Here is a 25814-nt window from a genome sequence, read left to right as displayed (position 1 = left end):
GCTGGGTTAATGTTAGACAGTGGGCAGGAGGGATAATTGTAGGCACTTGGTAGCTGGGTTAATGGTAGACAGTGAGCAGGAGGGATAAGGTTAGACAATGGGTAGCTGGGTTAATGTAAGGCAGTGGGTAGGAGGGGTAAAATTAGGCACTGGGTAGCTGGGTTAATGTTTGGCACTGGGCAGGAAAGATTTAAGTTTAGGCACTGGGGGGGGTTCTGTTATCCATCAAGAAAGGGCGTTTGGGGTTAAGAATAGGCAGCAACATGAGATTTTACTATGCAAGGTGGCAAAAAATGATCAATGCTTTACCTATCAATTACAGATATAGTATGACTCAGCTGTCATCCTCCAGAACCTAGTAAGCTTGTCAATGCAGGTTTGGCTGAGCCCCACTGTACTAATGTAATGTAATCCAAGATCAGAATAGCTCGGATCTGGGTCAAAACAAACTTTGATCAGAACTAGATATGGCGTGGGGTCCATAAATTTATGATGACAGCCCTGGCTGGACTGACCTCCCTTTTTTTACTGTCTACCTAGATCCAGGGCCATTATCAGTTGGCAGCTGTGTAAGTGAGTCATTCTAAGCACAATTGTTAGGATGGGCATTCACATCACAGGCCACTAATGTAAGAATATTATAAATTATAAATATAATAAAAGTTATTTCTAGGGTTTATTATGAATAGGAAAAAGGGTAAAAAGGTCTGGGTAAGATGCTTGTTCTGCTTTTATTATCTTCATAAAGAGTTGTATATTGGCCACTAGAGGGAGCTCTAAGAAATGATTTGTTTCCAGTGTCTTCCCCCTTACTCATAGACTGCAATGGAAGCAGAAATAGTAAACACAGCACAACCAATGAAAGGACAAAACATTGCTTGTGTCTCCTATCGTGTCTATAAAACACAACAATATGTCCATAGAACAAAACTTTACACAAATTACTATAATATTCACCATATTATCTGTTTAAGTCATACAGCAGTCTGACCCTGAAGGGTGTAATCTAAATGTTCTTGCAGAATCTGGCTCCTATTGTTATGTCTGGAGACAAGTTGTCACCAAAAAGAGAACAGAACCTTGCATGGTGGGGTACAGAGGGCTTCCTTATAGAGTATTATACCTCATTACAGGCGGATGGAGAGAGGTCGACATAAAGTGAGCTGACAACAAAGGGGGCGAAATGCACAGTCTGTGACCCCGTGTACTCCACACAGGAAAATAAGACAATCGCCAAAAGCAACTAATCTCTGATAAGATGGCCATGGTTGTGTCCTTAACTTTGCATGGCCTTACCCATTACATTTTCTTCATATATTATATCACCAAAACTTGCCCCTTGTCTTCATATTAAGCAGCTCAACAAACAGCGGTCACGTTACCTCAGCCCTATCCAATATGGCAGTTCTAGTTTATTACATTTATTGTCCTAATAATAAATGTCTTCCAATTCTTTTATTAATACAACTGTATTAAACACAGAGGTGTGTGGCTGGTGTATACTGAATTGTTGCTCTCTTACCTCCTCAGGATTATTTGAGGGATTGTATTAGGGAGTCAGTGGGTTCCCTCAAACACAAACTTTAGTGGCTGCCATCACACTTACCTTTACATTTCAGGAGCCATATCAGTTTACAAAATGTATTGTAGATATACAGAGTACCTGACACATACATTCATTTCTGTGATATATATATATATATATATATATATATATATATATATATTATTATTATTATTATTATTATTATTAATTAACGGGATTTATAAAGTGCCAACATATTACGCAACGCTGTACATTAAATAGGTATATATATAAATATATATATATATATATATATATATATATATATTTGTGCTATTTTACAGACAATCTTCTGATGTACATAATCCAGTCATACTATGTATCTGGAGGGTGACACCAATAGTCACCCATTATTTTCCCTTTTTTCTGTGCTTTTTTTTCTGGAAAAGGTGGTGTTTGTGTATAAATGTACACAAGGTTGCTCTGGGCTAAGCTCAGACTGGTGGGTAAAAAACATGGTGTTCATGGCTCCCAGACACCTTATAGCAACCGCTAGTTGTGTGGGATAACAAGCAATAATCACATACGCTTGTGTAGGAGGTTGTAAAGCCTTACAAAGAGTGGTGTGCATGTTTTTTTTTTGTCACCTAATTTTAAAACTATGTTTACTCTAGAAGGCCTGAAATCTCTGAAAAAAAGGGGAAAAAGGAACCACTTTGTTCAGATATTACCTTTTTGTTTTCAGTGGTACCACAGTTTACCTGTTCAGTACTACGTAAAAAAACAAAAAAAAACTTAGTCTTACAGTTCTGGGATGTAACAAAAACTGGTGTGTTGGCCAATGGTTTGCTGATTTTGCACATTTTAGCACATCTGTCCCACTGATTCCACTAGTATCCAAAGGAAAGGTAAACACCAACAAATTGGCAGGGATACCAGAATGTTATATGTAAAATGATCATATATGATACGTTATGTTATGATTTTTTTTTTACTGTAAACACAATAAAATACATTTGACATACACCATAAAAACAAAAGACTGCAACATATTATTACACTCTGCATTGGCATGTGGAGCAGATGTTGCACTGCCTTTCATCTTTGGCAATTCCCAGTGCCAAAATTATAATTGATAATTATAATGTCAGAAAAACACCATCAAGATTCAGCATCCTTATCAAGGAGGGAACTTTGGCAAACTTTTCTTCATTGTATGTTTTGTAGTCCACTGTCCATGTCATGAGGAGATTGTAGAAGCACTGAGTTCTGAAAAACATATAGATGAATTACACAAACACTAAGTAAAACAAACACTAGTAAAACAGAAGTCTAAACATTTATAAATACATTTAAAAATAAAAATATAAAATTATCAAATATATTATGTTACAGCAGACCTCTAAGAGATTATGTAAACATTTTCTGACCAGGTCTTAAAAAATACTGCTTGCCATGTGCCATATTTAATATGAATTATGCGTTTCAACTCCTCTAAAGCCTACAAATGTTGTTTGCTGATCACATACTAACACAAACAGAATTTATTACCATTGAAGCCACATTAACAGATCAGCCAAATTACTAATGGTATTACATCCCCAGGTTATATATGTTTTTGCAGAAAAAAAAACTTCAAATAAATCCTAATGAACAATGCTCAATATGTTGCTAGCTAAAATACACATTCAGGTTTCTAAAAGTAAATATTAGACACTTAAGGGGGTCCTGCGCCATCTTTTGAGGTCCCTCTCTAGGACCATATAATCCTTTTCTTGGGATGGAACGTGACATAACCATTCAACAAAATAGGTAACACATTCAACAATAAATAAAGAATAGACACATAGGGCTTGATTTATTACAACTCTTCAAGACTGGGGAAGATACTCTTTCATCAGTAAACCTGGGTGACCCAGCAAACCTGGAATAGCTCCCTTAAAAGTCAGTTGCTAATTCTGAACAAATGTTTTCAATTCTGGACCAGATCCATTCCATGTTTGCTGTATCACTCAGTTTCACTGATGAAACTGTATCATCTCCAGCATTAGGGAGCTTTAATAAATCAGGCCTAAAGTTTAAATGGCTGGAATGTCCTTACTGCATTATTGGGGGTAAACCAAAATTGCCAACAAACAAGTGATAACGATGTTAACTTACACAACCAGATGTTTAATAAACTATAATCATACCTAAACAGCTTGTGCAATTAAATTCCAATTTACCCAGCCAATGAAGGACAAATAGTTTTTGTTTTTCATTGAAACATGGAATTTTTTAGACAGCAAAGTATCATGTCAACATTATATAAATTAAATTAAAAAATATATTCAGCTTATTTACAATCATTGAAAACATGGACAAACAAATTGTACAAGTGTGAGAATAGTTTTTAGTACAGTTTGGAAGTGAGCATATTCTTTGGAATTCCATTTTGTTTGGTAGAAAAGGCTTGTTATAAGGTGTTTGTTAAAATCCCTTTGAAAATGGTGGAAAAGACTAAAAAAGAAGTAACATTTCTTGAATAATATTTTGGGTTGGTTCTACCTTTTTCAGTATGGCAAAACGCCTCTGCTCCCTTATCTCTAGTAAAGTAGCTTTTTGCTGTGAAATGTGTCGAGCAAAACTTCTGGGAATCCATAGAGACTAAGCTAATAAGTTAAAATGGAATCAATAGATATAAAAAATTATCAAACAGAGGTATTGGATAGTCATTATTGTTTATATTGGATACGCATTGCTCAAGGCAATCTCCATAAAATCCCATGTTGCAAAGTGAAACAAAAATTGTTTGACTTTAAGGTGTTCAAGAATATATGCTGGGATTGGACAAAAAATAATTACTCACTGGGTATGTAAGCACTATATTACAATTTACCAACCAATTCCATCCAATTCCGACCTTGATCATGCATCTTAAAACTTTGTGTATACTAATTTGTTGTTGCCTGAGACAAATAATCCTGGTCTTAGCATGTGTACAACGATTCCCCCATGTTATTCATCCATCTGCCCTGGTAGATCGATTAAAAACCTAGTGGAGAAAATTGATATTATTTTCTATGGAAGAGAGCACAGCAATGGTCATTTGCTCATCCTTCTCCTTCCATGGAACTGTACATTGCTCATTAATTCTAGTTTTGCTGGAAATTATACGGAAATATTGTTTCCATCATTTTGTCCAATAATTAAATATGTCAGGGGTGTCAATCTCTGGCCCAGGGACCAAATCTGGCCCACAACAGCCTTTATTTTCGGCCCCCAAGGAATCCTAAATATGAATTGCAGCTGTCCCGCCGCTGCATTGAAAAAGCGCCGCTACTACAACTCCCAGCATCACTCGTGTCTATAGACCAGTGGCCTCTCTGCCTATGCATGGTCCCGCATTGGGCTGTATTATAGACACAAGTAATGTCAGGAATTAGTAATGTTGGGAATGTAGTAGTGGCCTTACTAGTGTCTATAGACCAACGGCCTCCCGCATTGGACTGTTTTATAGACGCATGGAATTATAGTAGCGGTGATATTTCAGTGAAGAGGGAGTTTCAGCCACTAATAATATTAAGCCCCGCATTGGACTGTTTTCTTGACGCAGAGAATTGTAGTAGCGGTGCTATTTCAGTTTTAAGTTTGGCCCGCAATTTGTCTAAGTTTTTAATTTTGGCCCACTGTATGTTTGAGTTTTTCATACCTGCATTATGTCCATAGGACTTTAGGCTAGATGACAACCACCTATAAAAACACCACAATTAATGATAGGTGCAATGGTGGGAAGGAAGAGCTCCGTCAGGTATCCCCTTAGTTCCCTCGCTAGGACGATATGGCCTCTTGTAAATGTATGGAACACAAACATTATATAGCAACAGATAATTTAGTCACAAATGAAAGCACAAAGACGAAGTTAGTTGACAAACTTCACTATCTAAACAGCATATGGGACATACTGATAAGGCCACCACACCCAACCTTTCTGAATTCATTTTTGATACCCACCTAAAAATGTGAAGACTGATCTCGTAAAAAAGCTCTACCTATACAGACCTCTACTCCATAAAAAAAACCACAAAGGGACTGCACAAAATCATTAATAGCCATATTTAGTTTTCATCTCATTTTTATGTAATCTTTTTTATCTGACATTGAACAGATGAACTTTCATTTCATGAATAAAGAAGGCAAAAGTAAAAAGATGCATAGTGAACTTCTTGGTATATGAACAAGTCTAATCTGCCACAACACACACATATATATCAACCTTTGAGAATTATAAACAGAAATCCATTCCAGATTAGCTGGATTACCCAGGTTCACTGATAAAAGTGCATCTTCTCCAGCCTTGGAGATCTTTAATAAATCAGGCCCAATGTCTGTTGCATTTCTCTGTCTTTGTAAGGGTTTTGACCATATTTAAATTGTTGAACTTAATATTAGTAAGTTTTGTACCATTACAATTGAGTAGCATCAATGAATTCCATGAAGAAAATTAATTTCTGCAATTGTTCAGTAGTAATTGGGTATTTATTCCTAATAAAGCTTCAATAAAAGTATTTCTGAACAAGAAGTTCATGGGATTGTGGTGTTAAAAAAATTAAAGACTTAACCATGTGACTTGGGAGGAGAAAACGGTGGGCCAATATGGGAAGAGATGAGCATCCATGTTTGAATTTTTACCAAAGTAATTTTACCATCTTGCCAGTTCATGATATCGTTTCCTGTGACCTGCATTTTGAGCTCATCAATACTCAGTGGAAGACCCCAATACATCTCTACCACTCCCCTGATGAAGCCATATTGGCAAAACGCTTCAGAAGATAATTGTGTTCATCCTATCATGCTCCTCTATATAATCGTATTAAATTTTTCTATTTTGAACTGTTAACCTGTCACCATAGCACAGTTGATCTCTGTTGAGCTAGAAGTCACCTTACCTGGTGTCCAACCTCAATTTGATCATTAAATATTTATTGTTTATATGCCAAAAAACCCTCTTTCTCTGGATTTTTTCTCTTTGTTCAATATCCATAATTTGGGGTTTTGGCAAAAAGTAGTCTTGACAGTCTTACCGTACCCCTTCTCCTCTAATACAGAAGTGACTGGTTAGTGTTACAGCTGCAAGGGTTTTTTTTACTAGAAAGGTGACTCCAAAAATTGATTTAAAAAAAACTATTAGCTGTTACGGTGCTCAGGAAATTGCTGAAACGCCTATAATGAGACAACATATAGGGAACCACATCCAAAAACACTACAGGCTCTAAGATCTACATGGCTATCTTCTCTAAGCAAGAAATGAAGTTCAAGAAGTAGATGTTAATATTGGAAGATGCCTTTGTCCTTCTGAAAAGAAACAAATGAAGACAATGGGGTTAATTTACTAAAGGAGTTTAGGCTGTTCACTTACCAATATAAACATTTACTTTTAGGTTTAAGGAATATATTCTTTAGCTAACCTAATGTTTGTAAATGTTTGTCCCTTTCCGTGCAAACGAAACTTCCTTGTTCACGTATTTGAAATTACAGTTGCTGATATAAGTGCAATAAATGTTTAGTGAATGTCACATTTCCTGCTTTATGAATGTACTTCATGTTGTGCAATGACATGATTTAAGCTGCAAGAAATGCTTGGATGACTTATATTGTGTCCGTAGAACATGAGCGTGACAACTTGAGATTTTTCCTTATGTGTAAGATCTGCCATGCCGAGCAACATTGAAGCTAAATTAAAGTGAAATTTTAGCTGTCAGTTTTGTTTTATATGTCCCTAATCACTGCTGGGGTCCCCCAATACACATATGCAGAAACCTTCTTTCTCAGCTCCCGGTCCTTTATGGCAATACTTAGGCTTGCCAATTGGTCACACTAGAAGAGGGAACAACATTGTGGGTAGGGAGGGCTTTATACCTCCATCGAAAATCTCAAGGCATTATTAAAGTGACATATATTAAACATAAAATATGTTTTTTGATCATCTCTTTTTTCCAACATGTTCACTTTACAGGTCAATGTTTCTTAATGAAATGATATGGAAATGTGTATATGTCTTTGAGCTTACTTTCCCAATAGGGTCTTATATTCCAAGGCCTCCAGAGGCTATAATGCTATAGTGGTGATTATATTTCACATATATTTCACATTCAATTTAACATTTTTAAGGCTTAGTCTACACGGACTGTTTCCCCAGCATTTAACCTGAGGCTTATAAAGCCCATGTTTGAACGTTTTTGAGCGTTATCCTAAAAAATTAAAACGCTGGATAAACGCGAGAAAACACGGGAAAACGCTTGAAAACGCTTCCATTGAACTCAGTGGAGGCTTTTTCAAGCGTTTTTAAGCTTTTATGAAAGGTTCAATTGAAAACATCGGAGGCTTTTATAAACATTTGTAGCAGGACTTTGGACTCTGGAAGCCCCCTTTAATAAGGAGACTCCCAGATCTCCACCACCCCAACCTGGGGAATGAGTACAGGGGTACATAAAACCCCTTACTCGTTCCCTGAAAGGGTTAAAATATATGTAAAAAATAGGACGAGGCTTTAAAGTTAAAATGTTTTATTAAATGTGTGTGTGTGTTTGTTTGTTTGGTCTTTTTTTTATCCCAATGACAGGAGGATTTCCAGGGTTGCAATGAGCACAGTCCTGGAAATCCTCCTGACAGTGAGGGATTGCAGGGCGCTAGGGGTTAAATGAGGACAAGCCTCTCCATTCACCCCTAGTGCTCTGTGATTGGCTGAGGTTTTATGTTTCTCCGCCATTCAGCACTAGACATGAATGGAGAGACTTGTGCCCATTCATCTCTAGTGCTCTGTGATTGGCTGAGAAATAGGAAACCTTGATGACAGCTCAAGCCAATCAGGGAGCAGAGCAGTCAGCTGAGCTTTACTATGCTGACAGCTCTTCTCCCCTGATCACTCCTGCAGCCCTAGAGGAGCTGTGACATGTTCTGTATCTGTAACACATACTGCAGCTCCTCTAGGGCTGTGGGAGTGATCAGGGGAGTGGACTCATCCCCTGTACTCATTCCCTGAAAGGTAAAAGTAAAACTTTTATAAACGCTTATGTAAAATTGGGGTAAATCGAGGCTATTAAACTGCATCATAGGTGTTTATAAAAGTTTTTTAGAGTTTTAAAGTTAAGCTTTAAAACGCTTGTAAAAGTGCATAAAAACGCATTTAAACGTGTTAGGAATGTTTATATGCGTTTTTAAAATCGTTTATGTAGACCCAGCCTTATTTATGGTATACTACATAAAATGGGGCATGAATATTGAGCCTTTCTCTGCTACAGTGTAAATGATTAGTGAGCAATGAAAGTGAAAATAAACAGTCAAACTGAAATGTATTATATAGTAGGAGAGAAGGGGGACTTGGAATAAATCCGTAAAGAACAGGAATTATTTGTGTCACACCTTTTTTACATGAAGTTTCTTTGCAGCCTTTGAAATCCATATATATCAATGCGGCATAGGACAGTGGGTCGTGGAATCAGTGTAAGTCAGTGCAATACTTGCTGATCGTGCAAAAACTCACCACCCATAAATCATTAATATTATACAGTATTTATATAGCATCAACATATTACGCAGTGCTGTACAAAGTCCATAGTCATGTCACTAGCTGTCCCTCTAAGGGTCTTACAATTTAATGTGCCTACCATAGTTATATGTCACTACCATGGTCTAAGGTCAATGTTGGGGGAAAACTCTAGGGAAAGATTGAACTAACTGCATGTTTTTGGGATGTGGGAGGAAACCCAAACAAACACAGGGAGAACATGCAAACTCCATGCAGATCATGTATTGGCCAAGATTTGAACCTGAGACCTAGAGCTGCAAAGGGCAGAGTGCTAACCACTGAGCTACCATGCTGTCCAGTGAGATAACAGTTATTTTTTTTATGTTAGTTTATATTTGCAAAACCAGCGATAGATTAGAGGGGACTGGGGGGAGATGTAGTAGGAATAATTGGCAAATCTTTGACAAAGTAATATCCTTGAGTTACAAAACTGAACTGACTATTTACCATACCATAGTCCTCCTAAAACTAAAATATTAGTTTTGGGTGCACTGGTTTTTTATTAATGCCAAAGAATATAAAAATCATACTACATTCGCATATATCCAATTCCATGAAATAAAATCTTTATTTTGCAGCTGATAACAATAATCTAAAAAATCAGAAAACAATTATGCTTAAAAAGAGAATATAAATACATACAGTAACTATTAACACAATCCTTGTATGTCCTTGTATGTATGTATAGTAATTCATATGTTATACATGTATGTTTTTGTAATATATTGCTTTATATTTTTCCAGTATATTGTACATTATTGTTTTGTATTATTATTATTATTATTAATATTATTATTATAATTGTTATTATTATTAAACAGGATTTATATAGTGCCAACATATTACATATTCATATTCATTTAATTTACCTTTTTTATAATCTGCAGCTATTAAACCTGGTGATTCTACTATGAACATCCTAGTTTAGACAATTCATGTTATAAGGGACAACTGTAACCCAACTGTTGTAGCTGACCTTATGCATACTACATGCATTTGTGAAAACCTACATTGTACAGATATGATCCATTGTTGTCATTGTCACAATGTGACACAGGTTGACACAACCAAAGTTCAAAAAAGAGAACTCTATGGGCCCATTTAGCTTTAGGAATCACACATGCATGTCAACACTCCCTTTCTATAGAATGGACTCTGTTGATGCCATGCTGTCTAGTTAAGATTTACTGAGTGTGTACACAACACAAAAGCATGTACACAAAGTGTAGGTACATCTAAAAGAAAACATTAGCCCTAAACCTTATGAAAGATTTTTATTTGTTTGTTTTTGTTTTGTTTTTTTTGTCTTTTTCAAGACTATACAAACACATTTTTTCGACAGCAGATTTGGATAATCATTAAACATAGGCTAGAATAAGTAGGACTGGAAATGTAGATATAAATATATTGCCTAGAACATTTCACATAAAAGTTTTCAGAGTAGATGGAAAAAGTTTGCTTTTTATTGCAGTGTCTGCAATCTGTTTGCATAGTGTTGTAAAGCACGTGTTATTGAAATATTAAGTTCTGCATGGACAGTAGGTAGAACAATGCCACCACATAGGTTTGCAGTTCTAAAAACTCCAATGTAAATTGCACATGCTTACATCAGTTTGTATGCTCATGCAGTAGGTATCCATGTCTGTCAAAGCATGCAGAATATTTATTGAGACCTAGAGGGTAATAGGGACAGCGGGAGTTTTGTATTGATTTATTGTACACAAAGAATAATTATTGGAGTGACTAATCTGATTAATAGAGTAACTAATTCTGGACATGTAAATTACTGTTGTGTTTTATATAATATACAGAATTTTTTTAATTTACACTATAAATGTTATCACTAAAAAGCAATTATTGAACTTTGACTAACTTAGGACACCCCATAGTATTATATAATTGTATTAATATACCTGATGGTATCTAGCTTATTCAAATGAGCAAATGAAAGATATTTGCAGCACAAAAAACAAAAGACAAAATCACTGGAGTTGAAACACCTGTTTAAATCCCATAAACAGAGCATCATTTACCATAATTGTGTTTGCAGTGATGTTTAAAGGAGAACATAGTCCTTAACCCGCCATTAAGAGTATATAGAATAGGCCACACATGGACTGTATAGGAGGGCTCTGCTGGCCCTGAAGAAGATAGGAGTACCACCCAGCAATTGTAAGCCACCACTTCTGGCCTGGATCATTTGTTAAACTAAGGACTTGTTCACTTCAGTGCTGTACTGTAATGTGTATCATACACTTTGGATTGATGCCTTTAATTCTGAAGAACCCCAGCCCATTTCCCAGTGCATTTATGCTGCAGTGCAACATTGCACTAATTTACATTTTGGTGTGCTATCTAGAATTCTGCCTGTAATCCTTTGGGTCCACTGGGATGCATCAGGCAGCCCAATAAAAAAAGGCTACCGTAACTCAGCACCTTAGTGTTTAATGCACCACAGTGAAACAGGTTGGTTTGAACTTACCTTAAGGTATAAGTTGCTATAGCTAGAATAGAGAGAGAGGAAAGTTTTAGAACTGAACACTTTTCTTTTCACTATGCCTTTCACACATATGTGCACCTGGTTTATAGGCGTTAGGAGGTGATAACTGCACTACAACCTCACTGACAATCTAACCTTAGATTTGGATGCAGAAATAGTTAATTTTTTTCACTTACTGATTGTGCCAATAATACAGTCTCTACACTGAAAACACTCCGGGTACTAATACTGTCACATTAAGACTGGAACTATGTTAGGAAAACAGAACATCTTCCCACTTTATCATCTCCATAACATAGGGGGAGCTGATTAATAGCCCACATTTTGCATTTACAAAATTAAAGGTAGTACTGAGTTCTAATTTCAAAACTATATTTACACATCAAAAGGGAGCAAATAGAAAGATTAGATTATACTAGATGAAAAAGAAAGAAAATTATGAAGGCTTTCCCTTTTGCGAATATATTGCAATGACATACAAAATCTAGACAGAATTTCACTATAAACAGAAATTAAGTTTTTATATAACTTATAATATTTTTTCTATTTTTTTTCTATTTTTTTGTATTGACATTTATATGTCTAACCATAAATTATTTTACATTACATTTAATCTGGTGTGTCTCATTTGTGATCAGGTGCTTTATTTGATATATTGTTACATTATTTATTCTGTGTTTAGCCAGTTTAAGTCACTTCTCATACACCCTTTTTTAAAGCACTTTGTCCAGTTACTTTAAATCTTTTCCAACTTTATTTCACGTATAAAATATTTCTAACCTGCTCAAACTCTATATGTCTTCACTTACCTCTTATTTTGCCCACACAGCTAAACTGAGTTTTCATATTTCGTTAAATATCATCTCCTATAATGATTTATATGGTAATCTCTGACAAAACTTTGGTGGAAAGGTGATGGCTTTGGCCAGGGTCACTGGAACAGGGAATTAAGAACATTTTCAGCAATGGGACACAGATAATTCAAAACAGTAGTCCCAACCTAGGCCCCTTCCCATCCAATGCTATCCAACACAAAGATAAACAAGTTAATCATTAGTGGTGATAATTGTGGACTTTTTTTTATTAGACTTTCTATGTTACTATACATGACCCACAGTATGTTGATGATGTCGGTTTAAGCACTGCTTGTTGTAGCAATGTAGTTTTGACTCAACAGAGGAAATGTAAGACCATGGTAAAGGAATTATTACCTTCACACAGAAATCATCAATCCTTCCCTGTAGCATACTTCTGAGCCTAGGATTATCCTGTTATGGCTGAGGGAGGTTTAAAAAATAAACTCCTAAGGGCTGGTTCATACAAGCAGTGGGAACAGCAGTTGGCACCTTGCCAGCCACTCACCTGTTCCAGGCAATGCTCTGATCCTTAATTATTCAGTGTTTCAGCATTTTCCCCCAGGTGGCAGTGGGCAGTACTGAGCCACCTACGGGCAGTACTGAGCCACCTACCACCACCTCCCTTTACTTGCACTTAGCATCTCAATCCCGGGTGTAGTTCACAATCTATGAGGAAGCAACCATCACCCACCTGAACAAGCCCTAAGACACATTGTACTATTTTGAGGCACCTTTATTTGGTTTGTAAAATCTGCTAATGAATGAGAACTGTACTTTAATAAACTAACAATAAAAATCTATATAAAGGTAAAAAAAAGAGAAAACATGATTACTGAAATGTCCAGACAAATTGGATTCATTTAAAAACCTAAAAAAATGTGGACATAATTAAATTCATTACCAACAATTGACCCATCTAATTTTACCCCAATAATGACAACAGTAGTGCATCACCCTGCCATTGCAAAAAACAAAATCATTTCTTGTAAAGAATGTAAAATGTATTGGTAATATAAAAATATAGCTGCCTAAAAAGCTACGTAGAATGAAAGCACTATTATTTTTAATCATACAATAAGAAGCAAAATTCTACATTTTAATGTATCTACAATTACATATAAAAAAGAATATTTTCAAAACATTTCACAGCATAATATTACTTACATACTTACAAATTTTAATGCTTGATTTGGGAAAAATAGTGTTTTTGACTTTGAACCCCATTAATTGGTTAATTGTAAACAACCCTGATAATTGTATATAACCCACATCTCCTCCCCAGGAACACAATTGTAATGTCAGTGCTTTTTTTGTACATTTTCATTGTATTATAAATAATTTAGATAAATAAATAATTCATTATTCCTAAAAGTAGGATTATTTCAGCTCCTATACTACTAGAATAATAGAAACATTATAAAGATAGGTTACAAAGCCAGAAGCTATGGATACTATATACATTTTACAAGGCAATATTTAAAACCTGGTCAAAATCTTTACTCAAAGTATAGGGACACTTGGAATTAGGGTTTTTGTCAGAGAGGTGTAGTATCACATTGGGCAAGGACATTGGCATGTAAGATATGTACATTCACTCCCAGTGTGTTCCATGAGTGTTCACAGGCCTCCGCAGGGGCTGGGTATAGGCTTCGTTTAGCACTAGCTCGCGGGTGTGTGTGAGATTGCTTTTGCTGACATAGTCTAGTATGTGCATGACTGTGACCCATGGGTGAGCATATGCGTGCATCAGTTGGACTGGCACCAAGAGTTGTTCCAATAGTTACATAGTAGGTTAGGTTAAAAAAAGACATAAGTCCACCAGGTTCAACCACTAGGGAAATAAACATATCCCAGATATAAAATCCTATAAGACATAGCTGGTCCAGAGGAAGGCAAAAAAAACCCTATACAATTTGCTTCAACAGGGGAAAAAATTCCTTCCTGATTCCATGCGGCAATCTGATGTTCCCTGGATCAACAGTCACTGTTATCTTTACTTTAAACCCTTAATCCCCAGTTATATTCTGTGCTTCTATAAAAAACATCTAGCTTTTTCTTAAATAATCTATAGTAGTTGCTGAAACTACTTCCTGAGGGAGCCGATTCCACATTTTCACAGATCTTACAGTGAAGAATCCCTTCCTTATCCAGAGCTTAAACTTCTTTTCCTTTAGACGCAAAGAGTGTCCTCTTGTTCTTTGTTTAATAGTTCCAATATTCTCAATTAAGTATTAGTTCTATTCCTCTCTAGCCAATGTCTCCTTGTTGCTGTAGATGTATTTACATGCACCTGTGGCTGATCACCGGGATGCTGTAGCCTGCTGTAGACCTAGCGGCATTGCTGAGTTATTCAGCAAATTACCTGGTAACGTCTGATCTTTCCTGACTGTCTGCTGGCTTAGTCTGATTTTGACTACACCTGATGTTTATGCCTGTTGCCAACCAAGATTGTCTGCCCCTACATATTGCTTTTATTTTTGCACTGACCTTGGCCAGCCCTGACTCTGCTCACTACTGGCCCAGCTCATCTGACTACCCTTACCAGCTCTCCTGCCACTCCGTGACTCCTGACTCCTGTTCCTTACTTCAGGGAGCTTAGAAATAAGAGTTGGATGATCTCGTCACACTATTTTACTAGGATACCTGACAGTTGACTGAGTATTTGTTGCTTTTAGACATTAAATTGTGAATTATTTCATAAACTGATTCGGTGCTCCATTCTATATCTGTTTTAGACTTGGTATGAGGGAGAAACATTAACTAATTCAATGTCACTAGGACATAAAAGTATTTTAAGACAATCACATAAAAATCATTTCATATATAATCATTACAATTCTGAGCCAAATTAAAGTCCCTATTGCACTGTTAAGACTGAAGCAGGACACATAGTAAATTGCATATATGCACCTGAAGCTGTCTATTTTAAAGAACAATAAATACAATACTACAACAGAAATATTCACTGGTAACTTGTTTTTTAGATGCATTCTTGTGTTTCTTACATGCATACATTGCAATACCAAAAAATATATTTATTGTTACCTTTGTATGCCATATCAAAAAAAATCCAGAAAAAAAGAATGAAAATTTTTCTTTGTTGAGAGGTAAGGTCAACAGAATTTAAATGATGAAGTCCAATGTGAAACTGAGGATCCACAACTTGCTTCCTATTACAAGGTATGATGAAGAACTTTTCCTTTTTCAGACTGGGTAAATAAAGAGTTTTTTTGTCAGAGTATGTTTCAGAAGTACTGGGCATCCCATTTGTTTGCTGCACAAAATTCTGTTAAGTTCTGTGTGAATCTCCAGAATGTCTTGGTATTTCCTGCAGCCAAAACAGAGAAGAAGAACAACTTAAAAACAAAACTGAGCTTAGTTCCTCCTAGCGTCATCAACTTTTGTGAATTATTTTATTATTTTATTTTATCATTAATTAAACACACCACTTTCCATTGCACACAGATACATTTTGTTAACTTCTTATTTAGGATTATGAAGTATATTACAAAAATCACTCACATTACATCACTGCAATAAATTAACTTTTCCCCATGCTGCATTCACCTGTTAATTCTGCATGGAATCCAGTAAGCCCCTTACTTCTTGTAATGAGCTCACAATTAAAACCAGATGCACCAAATGGGAAATGATGCCAAACTGATGCCACTGACACTAGCCAAAAATACATTGACAATGGCCCTTATGGCGCCATACTTCAAATCAGTGGAAGACACAAATGTTATTCAAACCTTTAAATATGAACAGAAAGTATTTGACATGTTAGTGTTAAGACTTACCTTTTAAGTTCTTTACTTAATAAGTCATTGAGTGTTTTCAGGTACAAAGAAGGGGAACCTGAAAGTCTCTGGAGTTGCCGCTCACTTGTTTTATGATGACTCCAAAATATGTCAGCTTCATTGGGCATGTTTACATAGCTTTGCCTTCTCCCTTGGCCTGTTTCACTGCAGGGGGAACCATCCGCTTCTACAAGGCCCCCACCTTGTCCTATTTCACAATTATCAGTAAGATAGTTTTGTATAAAGAAGAGTTTTGGTTTTCCTACCAGGTTTGGACATGACATTCCAGTGAACAAATTCCTAATATTTTCCAATAAAAAACCAGATGAGTTTCCGTCTGTGAAAAAAAGAGAGTCTGTATCCCCCCGACTGATTAGAATACATATGAAAATACTATAATGTCGGTGCTGTTCCATGTTAGCAATGTCCTGCAGTATCTTTTTTACATCTTGAATTGTTGTATACATTTGAATGTTGACAACAAAATTCATTCCTCGAAATAAACTTCCAAGCATTTCTATAAAAAAATGGCAAAAAAAAAATCATATGTAACAACTAGAAACAAAATCTATCATTTGCTACCACTATCCAGAAGCACATTTATATTATTACTTCTGCAGCAAAACTGTTAGGATTATTATTAAAGCAGAGCAATTGCTCATAATTATAAGGAATGTTTGGTTACAGCTGAACTGGTGAACTGAAAGGTGATTTTTGAATGTATTTAATATATATATGACAATATTTGTGTGCATTAATTTTTGTAATACATTTTATTTCAGTTATCCTCTGCTCTGCATGACAAATTTCCTAAAGTTCCTTTACTTTGCACTCATGCATTGTACATGAGGACTCGCCTACAAACAGATTACCAGGCAGCTAGGGAGAGCAACAGGAGTCAGAGAAACAAAAAATAGGGATATATATAAATATATATATATATAGTTACAGTATATATATTCCTATTCATCTTCCCCATGCAAAATGAGTAGTTAACACTTACACTAATAAAGGGAAGACCTGTAATTAAATGGGTATTTTTATCACATGCCAGACTCCATTAAAACATTTAAATAATATTTTGTCACTACTACTAATTCAATGCATTATAAAATAAAATATGTTACCTGAATCATTTCCAACACAGTCAATGATCAAGCAGAAGCCCATTGGATTAGCTTTTACTGGATACCTGTCATCATTTGCCTCTGCCTGTGGAAAATAATATTCATGTTTCATTAATTTATATTTTCAATTTTGATCTAACAGCCAGTAGACTCAAGTAAAAAATTAAAATCTTTAATATTACATAAGAGGTAAACAAAACCAGTTAACTCAATAAACAACTAAAAACCTTGATAAGTCTGCAAATTGAGTTTGTTTGCTGCAATTCAGGATGTCCTCACAACCAATAAACTATTAGCTGATATTTAAGAGGATCAAAAACCAAAATAAAACTTACTAACTCGGTTTCAACATCCAACCTTGTCAATCTTTAAAGCTAAATAAATCTTTAATGCTGAGTACAGACGCACAGTCCTTGTTACTGGAAACAATCCTTGGTGATCAATTTACAAATGTGAACTGTACATTGTTATTATCACCTATGTAATGGGTGTCTTTTCTATTAGAAAAATAAAAGTTGTTGTTTTTGTTGGTTGTTTTGCAAACTAATGTCATGGGACAGTTGTACTGATACAAGATTTCAGCCAAGATAATTACAAACAATTGCCTTGGAGGACAATAATTTAGCTCGTAGGGGTCACAGAATGGAACCATGGCTTGCAGCAAGGAACAAAAGCTTTTCATACAAGTTAGTACATTTTTGATCTGGTTTTTGATAAACTGCATACATTGCTGAGAAGACTGATAGAGGCTGCAGCACTAGAACTGAATAAAGGTGCAAGGGCTCTATTGTGGGTATCTTCATTTTGGATTTTTTTATTGACACGGGTAATATAGAAATGTTTTTGAACTGGGCATTTTGCATGCAAACACATTTGGGTAAATGCATGTGTTTGTTTGTTAAAGATACTATGTGTATCTTAGCAAATTTTAAAATAGATGTAAACTCCAAATAAGTGATATTTGGACCCTGATTTATGAAATCTCTCCAAGGCTGGAGAGAATACACCTTCAGAAATGAACTGGGTGACCCAGCAAACCTGGAATGGATCTGATCCAGGATTCAAATAGAAAATTATTTTTAAAAATCAATTCCATGTTTTCTGGATCACCCAGTTCACTTTCTGAAAGTGTATTCTCTCGAGCCTTGGAGAGCTTTCATAAATCAGGGCCTTAGTGTGCTAAAGCACTTTTTTTAATCACTTGCCTATATGCACTTACTCCAGCATTAGGTGTACATTATCCGTACCAGCATTCTGACAGTGACAACTGGGGCCCCGCCTTGCACAATGTGTGTCAGCGGGGCAACTTGTAATCTCTATCAGGAGTGAAAACAACTTTTGAAATGGCATTAACGTGGTAAAGTTTTGATGAGATTTTAATGACAGTTGTGAGCACAAGGGGTTTAGTAAATCTGCTTTTACCTGCGATTGAGGAGCCTTTGCAGCAGCAGGACCATATCTTGTTTGGACAGGCTGTAACAAAGCAAACAGAAAAATTCAGCCTACAATATCATTCACACTACACAAGGTAAACTAAAATCTTGCATAAATAATTCTTCAAATACTAGAAAAATTTACCCGAGCCCTTATAAGATTGTTCACATATATAGCAGGTGTTTTTAAACAACAGTCCCAACAGGAAGACAAATCTAAACAGGGCAGCTACAGTGAAGATAGGAATAACAATCAGAGATTATTCTTTAGAGGAATAGAGCAAAGGGCAATAAAGAAACACTCATACTGGTACCCCTACATTTCAGAAAATGGGATTACCAAGACATGGAGAAATAAACAGGTCCATAAGCAAAATGACAGATATTTAGATGGGACATTAGATATAAGGTAGAAAAAAGGTGGAAAAGGAAAATGGGAGGGGGAAAGAGAGGCGAAAGGAGGACTAAGGCTACATACACACGTTCAATATTTGTCGTTGGATGAGATCTTTCACAATCCTTTCCAATGACAAAAGACTGAATGAGCACTGTACCTAAAAGAGTGGGGAGTGCAACTTCCAGAGACTTTTGGCATTACCCAAATAAAAAAGCCAATATTGCCCACAAACCCTGAAAGGTGGAGGCTTGTAGTGGAGCAAGAAGGCCAAACCTCTAGGAGTATACAGTTTTTAAAAAGTTTGAGGCGGTTCTAGCCTTTCCTTAAGGTAATTAAAAAAATGTTTTTTTATTATTTAGGTAGAGGTAAATAAAGGGTTCACTGGTTGGTGAACATTCAATATATTGCATTAAATGCCCATATGCCACATCCCAAATATAGACCAGATCCAAATGTGCAGAGAAACTGGACTTTACCGGCATATATAAAACTCTTGCTATAATGTTTCAACTATGTATTTATGTTGATACTTTTATGTAAAAGTGGATGTATGTCTGTATATTGTAATATAGGGACACAGTGGTTCCCATTCTGGGACACTGCAAAAATGAATGCCTCCTACTTTACATTTGAATATGATGTACCAATAAAATATTTTAAGAGTTTTATATATGCCGTTAAAATCCCGTTTCTCTCCACATATCGATTATTTAGGTAGAGTTAGCTTTAACTAGAGATCTACTGTAATAATTATAAGCAAAGATTTATTTAGTATATTTAAATATTTCTACCATACTTTGGTATGTGCAACTATACAGATTTAAATGAAAAATAGGCAGAATAGGCAGTAAACATGGATTTCATGTATTTAAAACACAATTAAAGTAATTAACTTATAAAAAAGTGCTCTGCACCTAAATCAAACTAAACTAAACTATGGTGCTAAGCTAGTAATCAATGTTCATTTGTCAGAATGAGAAAAAGAAACGAAAACAGAAACTTGTGTGTAAAATTGACACAAGGAATGGGAAAGCCCCTAGTATGTAAAGCCTGATTAAGATACTGGATCAAACGAAAGAAATAATAATTAACTACGAGTAAGAAAATCTAGAGCTAGGCACAGCAAGCAAGATACTTTTAAACTAGTATGCACTGCATAAAACAAAGTTTCTGTTTCGTATTAAATATTTTGTATTTCAAAGGTATTTGTCACCCACAAACTAAGAACGAAACAAATTTGGCCTTAGATAAAAAAAAACATTTTCAATGCCCTTTTCATTTTCAGTTTGGTTGTGCTTTATTATATGCTAAAATAGCACGTCTTCCTTCTTACCCACTGCAGACTCCTCAGCAGCTGCTCATAAGAATGTGCAGTGACCATGCACAAGGCTTTATGCATGCTCACACTCCTTTATGCATGTGCAAGTGAGAGGATGTGCACAGATGTGTGCAAGAACAAATGTGTGCAAGCAAACACACCAAACGCGCATTTACAAGGGCTATTTAGAGTCTCTTCAATTCTGGTGCAGGTTACCTGCTATCCTGTCCAGTGTTCTCCCAGTCTGATTTTCCAGATTCTTACCAAGTCCTCACCCTGACCTTGTCTCTAATGCCGCCTTTCCTAACTTGGTTGCACAACTTTGTCTGTACTTGCCTTGTTCCCCTACACCTACAATAAAGCTGTCTAATCTCCATTGCCTCTTTTGGGGAGAGCCTGGGGACCATGACCTGGTAACTTACTTGCAGCAAAGTAGTCTGGTGGCCACTAAGGTCACTGGCCCATCATTAGATTAGATTCCATGCCTCAGGTAATCTCAGGTCACCTGCCAGGGTCAGCCCATCACTACCTATTATTTATCTTTCAGTATAACTTTAAGAGGGATATTTTTATAAATATTATGTCAGATGGGCCCTATGTGTGAAGCTCTGTTTTAACCTGAGTATATATATATCTATATATAGATATATATATATATATTAGTTATTAAATATTAATAAAACAAGAATTGAAATGCCAGTTTTGGAAGTGATGTCATTATGTTTTCTTCAATTTCACATGTAAAAGAGAAAATGGGACCTGGATAAGGCTGTATTTAAATGTTGGGCTGTATATTTACAGTTTTTTATTTGGGATCCCGGCCGGAGTGTCCTGTGACCAATAAAGAGAGAGCCAGGAGACTAAAATATTGTGTTTTTCCAGTCATGCTGAGATGACTTTGACACTTGGCCAGGGAAAACCTTGGAATTTGCTTTCTGTGAATGTTTTTTGTTAATAAAAATTGGGCAGAGCCCCCTGAAGCCAACAAGAATCACAAACGGTTGTACCAAACTCCTGATGATAATTTCCCTAGTAGCCAAGAAGACTATAGTTTGAGAAATGGGGATCATAATGGATTTACATAATAGATTTTTGCTTAAAACCCCCGTACCTGGTAACTTATTGTGAAAATGTTGTATCTATGTTCCCTCACAAAAAAACAAAGTATGTAAAAGTAGGCAGCTAGTAAAGGGCAGCATGGTGGCTAGGAGCTTAGCCGTAGTAGGTCCCTATAGCACAAATTAATTTTGTAAAGCACTGCTTAATATGTTGGCTCATATAAATACAAGATAATAATAATAGTAATACAATACCTGTATAAAAGAACTGCTTTCCTGCACTGGGATTGAATCTAGAAATAACAAGAGAGATATATCACACTATAGCAATGCATTTTCATTTGTAAATTTTAGGCAGAATCCTGAATCATTTAGTTCAGTGAGCATAGATAGGATTTTTACAGTGTTACCATCTGGAATTAAAGTGGATTAGATGTGGGGTTTAACATACTTAGAAAATTCATGATATTGAGGTAGAACAAAATAATCCATACACAATAAAAATACACAATAAAACACATTTTCATGAGTGTTTACTTTAAAAGTGTCATATTAAGCTCCCCCTTTTTTATTTATAGATAGTTGCCCTAACAGATGGAATATGCTGATTATGGAAATTCCTTGAATTTGCACATACATAGAACGACTAAATACAATGTAACAAAATGTTGTTACATTATATTTCTCAGTCTTCCGAAGCCCTAGCTGTCATTTTGACAGATTGAATTTGCCAGCAACGGCATATGCTGATGGAATTTTGTTTGGCAATTCTGCCTAGAAGCAGCTATCCACCAAAGCACAGTGATACTGGACCTGATTTATTAAAGCTCTACAAGGCTGGAGAGGATACACTTTCATCAGTGAAGCTGGGTGATCCAGAAAACCTGGAATGGATCTGGTTCAGAATTGAAAACATTTGCTAACAAAAAGCTAATGTCTTTTAGGAAATCCATTCCAGGTTTGCTAGATCACCAAGCTTCACTGATGAAAGTTTATCCTCTCTAGCCTTGGAGGGATTTAATGTGTCTATATTAAAAACAATAGCAATCGTTATCTTTTTAACTATTAAATGTATAAATTGTGTACTATAATACAATATAACAAATGCCAATCAAACAATTATGCAATATTTACCTTTATGTCCATTGTGTATGTAAGGTTTCTGAAATACAAATACATTAGGGGTAAATAAGTGCATATTAATTAACCCCAATAGTCCTTATCCCTAAAGCTTTAAGCAAACCTAGCATCTCATGATATTTTCAGCTATATGACTCATATTTTTCTTACATATATGACATATATTTTCCTTACCCTAGTGTATTGTCTTTGTAAACCAAGCCCGTTTCAGATGAAGCTATGTTTTGCTATTAGGATAATTTTAGATTTACGGTGAGTCAGCGGCGGTCCTAGCCTCTCCGATTCAAGTGAATAGGAGTGGTTGGAAACCTTTTTTCCACACAGCTGTGGCAAACTGTGTTGCCTGTAATGTGATTTTCCTCTCCTAGGCACACAGCAACAGTTTGCTGTTTGACAGGAGGCTGTTAGCCGCAGGGTTTGACTCTGCAGGTCCAAAAGGGCCCTTAAATATTTAAAAAGAACTAATCCACAGAATAAACATTCCCCTGAAAAAAAAACTAAAGCTGTAGGATACTAATGCTGTCTTCTGCCGTTGTTTCATATACATTCTGCCTACTAGTTCATATGAAGTTTATGCCAGATTCAAAGCAAGCCTCTGGCAGCGTCATATCTGGTCACTTGTGTGGAATCTCGGCAACTGTAGATATGAATTGAAGCTAAGATGGCACCATCCTCCGGGGATATAGGGGTTTAGTTTCGCTTTAGAGAACTTGTTATTGTAAGGTATACTTTACTAGTCCTGGGTTGGACTCCCTTGCCTTCCGAACTGCCATAATTCTATGAGGCATAGATTCAACAAGGTGCTGAAAACATTGTGGTCCATAATGACATGATGGTAGGGTGCAGTTGCTGCAGATTTCTCAGTTGCATATGATCAAATGGATGGTCCACCACATCCCAGAGGTGCTCTATTGGATTACGATCTAGTGATAGTATCCTCCATACCAATAAACTATCACCACCACCAGTCCTAACTGTGGATACAAGACAAGATGGAGCCATGCTTGCATGTTGTTATTCCCAAATTCTGACTTCTCCATCCAAACGTTGCAGCAGGAATTGAGGCTCATCAGACCTGGCCACACTTTTCCAATTGCCTCTCCTCTTGTGAGATTTTTGTATATCCATGAGTATTGCAGCCATAGGTGCTTGTTCTTCACTGACAGGAATGCAACCATAGAGATTTTAGCAGATCAGCCTGTAGGGCACTAACCATGTCATGTTCAAGGTCACTTAAATCACCGTTTACCCCCACTTTGATGATCGATTTGAACTTCAGCAGATTGTCCTGACAGCGTCTACATGCCTAAAGGCACTAAGTTGCAGCCAAGTCATTGGATGATTGGATATTAGATATAGAACCACTAATAAAGTGGACAGATAGGTATACCCCAATGGATATCATACATATAAATAATCTCAAAGCATAGGCTTTATCTGAAAATGTATATTGTGTTCCCTAGCTCTTTTATACAAATAAATTACTTACAAATGAGGAAGATACTTGGTTAACAGGAACTGATGAAGGCACCGCAAATCCACTGATGTAATGGGTGACATTTCCAGTATGACCTAAAATATAGACATTTATTTAAGCATTTTAGGTTTCATACATGTATGCACCTATATATTTCTGCTCTAAGCCTGTATTTAATACATGTTTTGGGGAAAATACCGCTAATACAAAAATACCTTTTGCCAGGATATCACTCGGCTCATAATTTTCTACTAGTATCCTCTGCTGAACTCTTCTCACACACCATACACCAAACATACAAAAGGAACTGAGTTTACTGACCAAAAACAAGCAATCTTGACGTGAAGTCATGTGATAATCAGCACTTCAGATCTACATAGTCTCTTTCTCAAAAGTACTAAAGGTAAAGGTTAAAAACGTCCACGCTTCCTCTTCTGCTCACAATCACTGGGTCAGCAAGAGAAGAGTAACAGGCACAAAGATATAAAGCCAAAAACCTGAAGATTGTCACAGTTCCATCCAAAACCAACTATTGAAAATCTCTTACCTTTTTGTTTGTACTTGCGAATTTTATTCTTCAAGTCAATTCTGTGAATTGTTTGAAAACTTTGTTCCAACAAGTCCAGGTTCTCTGGTGATATTAGGTTATTTTTTTCCAGATCAGTTAAAAAACACAGAAATGTCTGTGGGAATAATAACATAATGCATTTAACATGTTGATGGGACAATATTTGTTTTATTAAATGAAATAATGGTGTTTGATATGACCCAGGTGACCAAGGCAGTGTGATGTGTAGATGGGAAACATTAACTTTCATTAATGGCAGGAACTCCAAAAAAACAAAGTCAAATGTCCTATGTGCATTCACTACTATATCTAGTGCCCAAAGCTAAGCTCACTATAATATATTAGGATGTGTATGTAATAGTGTCAAGGTTCAAGGACACATTACAAAACATGGTTTTTATTGGATGCAAGTTCTAATGTATCCAATAACGGCCAGTGCACCAGTGCCTGTTCAGGGAAAACATTAAAAAAAATAAGAACAATGATGGTAAAACAAACTAGATTTTCATTGCCGGAAGAAGCATATGTGATTGCCTTGGGTGACATTTTAACATCTGTACAGATGTCCTCCCAACATTGCTCAGTGATCTGTCCTTCTGCATCACTAAATGACTGAATCAGCTAACAACCATGTAGAATGACGCAGTGGAAAGTCTTGTGCTTGTCTACCCTACTCCATAGAATGAACAGCATTCTCAGTGCTCATTTGTTCCTACTGCCACTGGAAACAATCTTTAACAATATATGTATATTCACATCAAATATGAATCTTTGAATCTAGCTATATAGTCGAGTGAATAAGGTGACTACAGATAAGCACTGTAGTTGGTGTACATACCTTTCCAATATGTCCTGCATTCCTTAATTGAGGTTTTAACAAAAACACAAGTGATTGCAAATCTTCTTCATCCAACTGTCCATTGATGTCTACCATTAGATAACTGCAAAGAAAAGAAAAAAATAGTAAATACAGTTTGACATTCAAAAAACCCGGCCTTCAATAATCTGGATCCTTCAGTTTTCCGGCATGGATTTCGGAGCACATAT

The 25814-nt window shown here is 36.1% G+C and overlaps 1 protein-coding gene across 5 annotated transcripts in view; it reads right to left on the bottom strand.

Moving 5' to 3' along the window:
- Positions 1-2497: 2497 nt before the first annotated feature.
- Positions 2498-25814, bottom strand: part of CFLAR (CASP8 and FADD like apoptosis regulator) — a 41657-nt gene continuing 18340 nt past the window's right edge. For 4 of the 5 annotated variants that reach the window (XM_072418729.1, XM_072418731.1, XM_072418732.1 and 1 more), the window contains exons 3-11: positions 25606-25708; positions 24747-24882; positions 24212-24294; positions 22717-22744; positions 21838-21875; positions 18799-18849; positions 17377-17461; positions 16250-16766; positions 9637-15777 (exon numbers count right to left, since the gene is read on the bottom strand). In XM_072418729.1, coding sequence (XP_072274830.1) covers positions 15654-15777; positions 16250-16766; positions 17377-17461; positions 18799-18849; positions 21838-21875; positions 22717-22744; positions 24212-24294; positions 24747-24882; positions 25606-25708 — 1165 coding nt within the window. In that variant the 3' untranslated portion in view covers positions 9637-15653. Of the gene's footprint in view, positions 2795-9636; positions 15778-16249; positions 16767-17376; positions 17462-18798; positions 18850-21837; positions 21876-22716; positions 22745-24211; positions 24295-24746; positions 24883-25605; positions 25709-25814 lie in introns of those variants that run through there. The other variant, XR_011921759.1, reaches the window with a different exon arrangement.

The sequence above is a fragment of the Pyxicephalus adspersus genome, chromosome 7, assembly GCF_032062135.1.
Source record: "Pyxicephalus adspersus chromosome 7, UCB_Pads_2.0, whole genome shotgun sequence".
Taxonomy (NCBI): Eukaryota; Metazoa; Chordata; class Amphibia; order Anura; family Pyxicephalidae; genus Pyxicephalus; species Pyxicephalus adspersus.
Note: the sequence above shows the minus strand (reverse complement) of the source record. Positions and strands in the feature narration are given on the sequence as shown.